We start from the raw sequence: 9305 nt of genomic DNA on the forward strand, positions 1-9305 counted from the left end.
CAGATTGTATGAAGTGATCATGGCGGAGGGCCGAACATTTTTCCGAACATTCTTTGAACCATTACAATTAAATGCAAATAAATTATTTTATGCCAAGTTAATTGCAAACGACATACTTTTCATTTCATAACATTAAGATCAACTGACAGCTGAGTTTTCACAATGTATTGAAAATAAATTTTAAAAAACTTACCTGCACTAATGTGAAGGGTGAAAAAGGTAGCTGGAGCTGAAGTCTCTGCTCGGCAGCCGGGAGGGGAAGAGAAACACACTTCACGCTGGAAGCCCGGCCCTGACGTCACCGCCCTCTGTCACTCCCAGCGCGGCGCAGTCACGCATGCGCACTGCTCTCAAGCAGAAGACTGTCTGCCACAGAAGGGAGGGCCGTGCGACAGCGGCATTTACACAGACCAGGGAGAACGCGCCGCAGTCAGGCATGCGCACTGCCCTCTGCTCTCAAGCAGAAGACTGTCTGCCATAGAAGGGAGGGCCGTGGGAGGGCCACATTACACAGAGCAGGGGGGGCTGTTGGAGGGCCGTATTAAACTGACCCCCAGGCCGTAAATGGCCCGCGGGCTGGACTTTGGACATGCCTGCTGTACACATATTCAGCTTGAAAGGCCTGGGGCAGCCACTAGGGGGAGCATTACTGTTATGTTCAACTGTCCAGCAAACCTAATAATTACTGCACACATAGCAAAACCATTCAGTTATAAAATTAAATTATGTTTCCCTTATTGATAGTGATACTACAAGTGTTTACTGTTTTTCATCTGCACACACAGACATATATTTTTCCTCTTTGCAGACAATTTCCATTGCACTGAAACATGCCTGTGAAATACTAACAGAAGACCCAGAAGGTGGTGCTGCTCGTATTCCTTTTGAGACATTCACATTCCTTTATAAGTATCTTGCTCAGGTTGATAGAGACATACCAGATACACAGATCGAGGAGGCAATTCTTGCTCTGCAGACTGAAGCGTAAGTAAAGCATTGTATATTGTGCCATGAGAGAAGCTGAGCTAATCTGACAAATTTAAAAATTATTTTTCATTAACTGGCTGCTTTAATATAGACTGTATGCAGTAAACTGCACCCAAAGGCATATTTCATACTTTGGGATAGCTATAACAAAACATAGCTGCATGCCCATAATGTCATAAAGTAATTAAAACTAATTGTAGAGTTACACTCGAAAGAGAGCAGCTGCTTTTGGGTCCCCTATTTTCCTGCACAGCCAGGCAACATGAATTTTCCACTCTTGCATCCAACGTCAGTGATCAGTCCATTACCTTGTTTTCATTGTTTTATTGAAAGTTAAACAACTTGGATGGGGTCTAGGGGTATATGGTATGCCCAATGGAAGTAAAACTACTTGGAGAACAATCTTCTATGTACAAGAAGCAAGAATTCAATCTTGGACTTTCTTCTCCCTCTGGAGCGGCTCTTGTCTCTTAACAGATCAGCACACAGTCCTTACTAGGAGCACTCTATTCCCTTAGATGAACCTCTTCAGACCCCAGATGAAAATCTTATCCACCTGGATGTCTTGAAAAGTATCTCAAAGCAAGGGATTCTGAGACACACAAGTATACTGTCTCAGGGAGAACTAGTTGAGTACAGCTCCTAACTACCCTCTCTGTTGTAGGCCCAGGGGGTGTAGAGGTACTCACATTCTCCTGTTCCTGTACCTTTACAGGTGAAACCGCTTTCAGGCCTTACGCTGGGCTGGTTTCTTCGCCTGCTGACAGGCTGCCCTTCCCTGTAGACTGTAGAACAGTGGAGGTCCCTCTTTCCAGCTCCCAGCCTGTAGGTAGATCCCTCTTCGTCAGGGCCCCCTCCCAGGCTCCTCACCAGCAGCACCTTCCTTAATCCATCTTCTACCAGACTCCTCTGCTGGCCAGGCCCTCTCATATTTATGGGCTGATCTCTCACACTGCCATTCCTCCTGCCTGGGATTGGTCAGATTCCCATGAGTATGCAGATAAGCCCCTCCTCACCTCCGCCTACTGGCTTCTAGAAACTTCTCCAAGTTTCTAGAGCAGTGGGAGGTACCAGAGGACTGACCTGTAGAGCCGTCCAGCCCTAACCTTAAATAATCTTGCTGACTTACACCCAGGCTTCTAGCAAGCCTCTAACTATACACAAAAACTGTCTGCACTAGAGGTCGCTACACAATAAAACTTAAATAGGTGTACTAAGTAACATGGAAAGAAAAAGTAAATATATTTTCCTTTTTTGAAGGGATCATATAAAAGTAAAGTAAGCATGCTAATACCAGTCACAAATACACTTGAACAGCCTAGATTCTTTATATGTAAACAATATTGGGATGCCTGCCTTTACACGCACATGAACTATAATGGCATCCCAGTCTTAGTCTGTAGAGTTCAATATTGAGTTGGCCCCGCCCTTTGCAGCTATAACAGCTTCAGCTCTTCTGGGAAGGCTGTTCGCAAGGTTTAGGAGTGTATTTATGGGAATATTTGACCATTCTTCCAGAAGCACGTTTGTAAAGTCAGGCACTGATGTGGACGAGAAGGCCTGGCTAACAGTCTCCGCTCATCCCAAAGGTATTCTATCGGGTTGAGGTCAGGACTCTGTGCCGGCCAGTCAAGTTCCTTCACTCCAAACTCGCTCATCCATGTCTTTATGGACCTTGCTTTGTGCACTGGTGCACTGTCATGTTAGAACAGGAAGGAGCCATCCCCAAACTGTTCCCACAAGGTTGAGAGCATGAAATTGTCCAAAATATCTTGGTATGCTGATGCCTTAAGAGTTCCCTTCACTGGAACTAAGGGGCCAAGCCCAATCCTTGGAAAACAACCCCACACCATAATCCCCCCCTCCACCTAACTTTACACTTGGCACAATGCAGTCAGGCAAGTACCATTCTCCTGGCAACCGCCAAACCCAGACACGTCGGATTGCCAGACAGAGCAGCGTGATTTGTCACTCCAGAGAACACGTCTCCACTTAGAGTCAAGTGGCAGCATGCTTTACGCCACTGCATCTGATGCTTTGCATTGCACTTGGTGATGTAAAGCTTGGATGCACCTGCCCGGCCATGAAAACCCATTCCATGAAGCTCTCTATGCACTGCTGTTGTGCTAATCTGAAGGCCACATGAAGTTTGGAGGTCTTTAGCTATTGACTCTGCAGACAGTTGGTGGCATCTGCGCATTGTGTGTTTCAGCATGCGTTGACCCCCACTTTGTCATTTTACGTGGCCTACCACTTGGTAGCTGAGTTGCTGTTGTTCCCAGTTGCTTTAACTTTGTTTTAATACCATGCCTAGGTGATTGATTGTATACACCTGCAGCTACAGAGGTGATTGTAACACCTAAATCCAATGATTTGGAGGGGTATACCAATACTTTTGGCAATATAGTGGCCCGGCCTTGCTTTTTGCTGCTTCCTGTTTCTGGGCCACACCCTATTTAAAGTGAAAGCCTAAGTGTAGTCAAAATAAAAATACAAATATCAACACAAGGGACATGGCTTTCTATTATTGTGCTGTGTCCCTTGACCTGCTGGCTCCTGGTTTTCTTGAAATCCTCCTTCATTGTCCCCCACAGCCCTCTTCTGGTGTGGGAGGGGTTAAATAAAACTGAGAGAGATGCCATGTGCACTCATTAAGAGTGTCCAACTACTATGCTTGCCTTTTCCACCCAGCTCCACCATTCATAAAAGCTGGTACTAGGCTTCTGTGAATGAGACACCATCTGTGAATGGAAGGTGTGGGCTTTTCAGTCATACACCCATCCTCTATTCATAGATCCTGTTGTATGCATAGGCTAACGTTTTCTTATAAAAGAATACTCTCTTCCCCAATGGAGTAGACCCTTGCTGACTCGCTCTCTTCAAGGTCAAGCTTCTGGGTTGAATGATACCCAGCATCAGGAAAATCGGGGTGACTAAAAGTGGGAGGGAGGGCACTGGAGTTGGGCTTTAACATTTTATGGTACTGGTGCATTATTACCAGAATAAATGGAGTATTGCTGACAGATTTATGAAATGTATGTTGTTTTTTATGAATGAACAGTGATAACATTTGCCAAAATAATATGCAGTACTTTGTGAGACGTGCGATATATACACTGCTCAAAAAAACTAAAGGAACACTTTTAAATCAGAGTATAGCATCAAGTCAATTAAACTCCTGGGATATTGATCTGGTCAGTTAAGTAGCAGAGGGGGTTGTTAATCAGTTTCAGCTGCTTTGGTGTTAATGAAATTAACAACAGGTGCACTAGGTGGGCAACAATGTGACAATCCCCAAAACAGGAATGGTTTTACAGCTGGAGGCCACTGACATTTTTTTCCCTACTCATCTTTTCTGACTGTTTTTCACTAGTTTTCCATTTGGCTAGGGTCAGTGTCACTACTGGTAGCATGAGGGAATACCTGGACCCTACAGAGGTTGCACAGGCAGTTCAACTCCTCTGAGATGGCACATCAATAACGTACCATTGCCAGAAGATTTGCTGTGTCTCCCAGCACAGTCTCAAGAGTATGGTGGAGATTCCAGGAGACAGGCAGTTACTCTAGGAGAGCTTGGCAGGGCCGTAGAAGGTCCTTAACCCATCACCAGGACCAGTATCTGCTCCTTTGTGCAAGGAGGGACAGGATGAGCACTGCCAGAGCCCTACAAAATGACCTCCAGCAGTCTACTGGTGTGAATGTCTCTGACCAAACAATCAGAAACAGACTTCATGAGGGTGGCCTAAGGGCCCGACGTCCTCTAGTGGGCCCTGTGCATTTGCCATTGAGCACCAGAATTGGCAGGTCCACCACTGGTGCCTTGTGCTTTTCACAGATGAGAGCAGGTTCACCCTGAGCACATGTGACAGATGTGAAAGGGTCTGGAGAAGCTGTTATGCTGCCTGTAACATCGTTCAGCATGACCATTTTGGTAGTGGGTCAGTGATGGTCTCGGGAGACATATCCATGGAGGGACTCACAGACCACTACAGGCTAGACAATGGCACCATGACTGCCACTAGCTAGCAGGATGAAATCCTTGCACCCATTGTTAGACCCTGCGCTGGTGGGTATAGTGGGTCCTGGGTTCCTCCTGGTGCACGAAAATGCCTGGCCTCATGTGGCGAGAGTATGCAGGCAGTTCCTAGAGGATGAAGAAACTGATACCATTGAATGGACCCCATGCTCGTCTGACCTAAATCCAATAGAACGCCTCTGGAATATCATGTTTCGGTCCATCCGACACCCCCAAGTTGTACCCCAGACTGTCCAGGAGCTCAGTGATGCCCTGGTCCAGATCTGGGAGGAAATACCCCAGGACACCATCCGCTGTCTCATTAGGAGCATGCCCCGATGTTGTCAGGCATGCATACAAGCACATGGGGGCCATACAAACTACTCAGTACCATTTTGAGTTGCTGCAATGAAATTTCAGCAAAATGGACTAGCCTGCTGCATCATTTTTTCACTTTGATTTTCAGGGTGTCTTTGAATTCAGTCCTCTGTAGATTGATAATTTTCATTTTCATCAAACAATGGGGCATCCTTCTGTTCCCAGAACATTACCCAGCCCATATCAGTATAGATATCCAACATGATATTTTTCCTCATTGAGATCTGATGTGTTTTCAAAGTGTGCCTTTCATTTTTTTGAGCAGTGTATATATATATATATATATATATATATATATATACACACGGGGCGTACTGACCATTCGAGAACTCAGGCACTGCCCGAGGGCCCGGGGTCAGTAGGGGGCCCCATGAAATGCCCCTGGTACTTTTTTATAGGCTTTTTTTGAGTGTGGGCAAGGACAGAGGGGCTCCATGATCCCCTATTGCCCGGGGGCCCCATGAGTTGTCAGTCTGCCCCTGTATATATATATATATATATATAGCCTGCTATACTATTAATATTATAAGAGGAAATAGAGGGCCCTGCTTGTTAGAGCTTACAACCTAGGAGGGAGGGTTGAGTGATACAAATAGTAATAGCTGTGGGGGATGAGCTGATGGAGGAAGTAAAAAGCAGTTTACTAGTTAGAAGCAGGATAGGCTTCTTTAAAGAGAAGGGTTTTCAGGGATCTTCTAAAGGTTCTAAAGGATAGATTAGGACATAGTCTGACAGATTGTGGTAAGGAGTTCCATAGGATGGGAGAACCTTGGGAGTAGTCCTGGAGGCGAGCATGGGAGGAGGTGACACAGGAACGGGAGAGCAGAAAGTCTTGGGAGTATTGAAGAGACAGGTTTGGTTGATATTTTGAGACCAGGTTGGTGATGTAGCTGGGGCAGAGTCGTGAATGGCTTTGTAAGTTGTTGTTATTGCATTTTGAATTTTATTCGTTGGGTGAGTGGAAGCCAATGGAGGGATTGGCAGAGAGGGGTAGCAGACACTGAAAGGTTGGTAAGGTGGATGAGCCTGGCAGCAGCATTCATGATGGACTGAAGGAGGGATAGCCTATGTAAAGGTAAGCCAATGAGGAGGGACTTGCAGTAGTCGAGGTGAGAGATAATCAGAAGCTTTGTGGTATCATTGGTTAAAAAGGGGCGTATTCTGGAGATGTTGCGGAGGTTGACACGGCATGATTTGGACAGGGATTGGATGTGGGCCTGATGCACTTTGAATAATTTATTGGTAAATAATGTTGAACAGTAACCTGATTCTAATTAAAAAAATTCCTTTATTTTTAGGAAAAAGCAAGATGGAATGATCCAGCCCAGAAACTTTTTAAGTGCCCTTTGTCCTCCTCTGTCTTAAATATTAAATTGTAATATAGAATGAACACATCTGAAATGTGAACAGTGACTGCAGAAAGGTTCTAGCAAAATAAAGATGACTCATAACAACACTGAATTGGATTAATAGATTTTACAATAAATTAAATAGTAATCGACTTTTGCCAGGATTATGATGAAGATGGTACAGTAACAGGTAAAGGAAATTTCTCTTGACAGAACTTTCAGTGCTTTCACTGCTATTTAATTTACAAGTTGTTAGCTCCCAAGCTGTCAATCTCATCCTTTATCCTCCCTATGTAGTGAGATTCTGACTTAGATAATTGATCCAGTAAAGTTATAGGTCCCAAGCTGCGTGCTTATTCTGGGACATTGACATGAATACATAGGCAACCAGCAAAATCTATTAATACAATTGCAGTGGCACTTTACATTTTTCATTCATAAACTTACTATGACTTGAAAAAGGACTCATGTCCATCAAATTCAACTTTTTACAGAAGCAAGTAGAAGACGACAAAACAGAAATAATTAAAAAATTATGCCCCATGACCCCACAATGGCAGACAGACCAACCTTCTAGATCAAATGATTATTACGTTATATTTTAATAAATATAATTGTGGGTACCATTAGTTAAAAAAAAAAAACATTTTTTTAGCCAGGTGCAGATGAAATCTTGCATATGAAATGTTACATCCCTTCAGCAAGTAGAGCTCTAGATTCCTTTTTACATTTGTCAAGCCAGCCTTTCCCATTTTGCAAAAAAGCTTGTTTGCAGACATCAGTAGTACAAGCTGAGTGAGTCAGAGGAGTGACCCATTCTTCTCCCTCCCCCTCCCTGTACAGACAGGGCAATAGAGAGGGTCAGTTCAGAGAGTGATTATCTAAAATAAACAGCTTGTGCCCTGCTGTCTCCTTAGAACATCTATAATGTTCTTTGAATCCCATATCATTAATGTATTTTGCTTTAAATGTCTATTTGTAAAATAAAGAATGTATACACATAAAACATAAGATACTATACATGTGTGTACACAGTATACACATACACATATACATATGCAATATATACATATATGTATTTATATATACAGTGCATATTACAGGTGAAACTCGAAAAATTTGAATATCGTGCAAAAGTTCATTTATTCAGTAATGCAACTTATAAGGTGAAACTAATATATGAGATAGACTCATTACATGCAAAGCAAGATAGTTCAAGCCGTGATTTGTCATAATTGTGATGATTATGGCTTACAGCTCATGAAAACCCCAAATCCACAATCTCAGAAAATTTGAATATTGCATGCAATCAATAAAACAAGGATTGTACATAGAACAATATCGGACCTCTGAAAAGTATAAGCATGCGTATGTACTCAGTACTTGGTTTGGGCCCCTTTTGCAGCAATTACTGCCTCAATGCGGCGTGGCATGGAAGCTATCAGCCTGTGGCACTGCTGAGGTGTTATGGAAGACCAGGATGCTTCAATAGCGTCCTTCAGCTCTTCTGCATTGTTTGGTCTCATGTCTCATCTTTCTCTTGGCAATGCCCCATAGATTCTCTATGGGGTTCAGGTCAGGCGAGTTTGCTGGCCAATTAAGCACAGTAATCCCACGGTCATTGAACCAGGTTTTGGTGCTTTTGGCAGTGTGGGCAGGTGCCAAGTCCTGCTGGAAAATGAAGTCAGCATCTCCATAAAGCTCGCCTGCGGAAGGAAGCATGAAGTGCTCCAGAATCTCCTGGTAGACGGCTGCGTTGACCCTGGACTTAATGAAGCACAGTGGACCAACACCAGCAGATGACATGGCTCCCCAAATCAACACAGACTGTGGAAACTTCACACTGGACTTCAAGCATCTTGCAATGTGTGCCTCTCCATTCTTCCTCCATACTCGGGGTCCTTGGGCCTCTCCATTTTTCCTCTATACTTGGGGTCCTTGGGCCTCTCCTTTCTTCCTCCATACTCGGGGTCCTTGGGCCTCTCCATTCTTCCTCCATACTCGGGGTCCTTGGTTTCCAAATGAGATGCAAAAGCTGCTCTCATCAGAAAAGAGGATTTTGGACCACTGAGCCACCGACCAGGTCTGTTTTTCTTTAGCCCAGGTAAGACGCTTCTGGCGTTGTTTGTTGTTCAGTAGCGGCTTGACAAGAGGAATACGACATTTGAAGCCTATGTCCAGGATCCGTCTGTGTGTGGTGGCTCTTGATGCACTGACTTCAGCCTCAGCCCACTCCTTGTGAAAGTCCCCAACACTTTTGAATGGCCTTTTCCTGACAATCCTCATCCCTGCTGCTTGTGCACCTTTTTCTTCCACACTTTTCCCTTCCACATAACTTTCTATTAATGTGCTTTGGGAACATCCAACTTCTTTTGCAATTACCTTTTGAGGCTTTCCCTCCTTATGGAGGGTGTCAATGATGGTTTTCTGCACAACTGTCAGGTCAGCAGTCTTTCCCATGATTGTGATTCCTACTGAACCAGACTGAGAGACCATTTAAAGGCTCAGGAACCCTTTGCAGGTGTTATGGCTTAATGAGCTGATTAGAGTGGGACACTTTGAGCCGAGAATATTGC

The 9305-nt window shown here is 44.2% G+C and overlaps 1 protein-coding gene across 1 annotated transcript in view; it reads left to right on the forward strand.

Moving 5' to 3' along the window:
• The window catches only part of ROPN1L (rhophilin associated tail protein 1 like), a 72256-nt gene extending 65415 nt beyond the window's left edge, over positions 1–6841 (forward strand). Inside the window, exons 5-6 of the mRNA XM_089655246.1 lie at positions 809–984; positions 6679–6841. Coding sequence (XP_089511372.1) covers positions 809–984; positions 6679–6745 — 243 coding nt within the window. The 3' untranslated portion in view covers positions 6746–6841. The remainder of the gene's footprint in view (positions 1–808; positions 985–6678) is intronic.
• Positions 6842–9305: the final 2464 nt, after the last annotated feature.

Source organism: Staurois parvus, unplaced genomic scaffold (genome assembly GCF_062004578.1).
Source record: "Staurois parvus isolate SC_StPar_1 unplaced genomic scaffold, SC_StPar_1.0 ptg000829l, whole genome shotgun sequence".
In the NCBI taxonomy this organism is placed as follows: Eukaryota; Metazoa; Chordata; class Amphibia; order Anura; family Ranidae; genus Staurois; species Staurois parvus.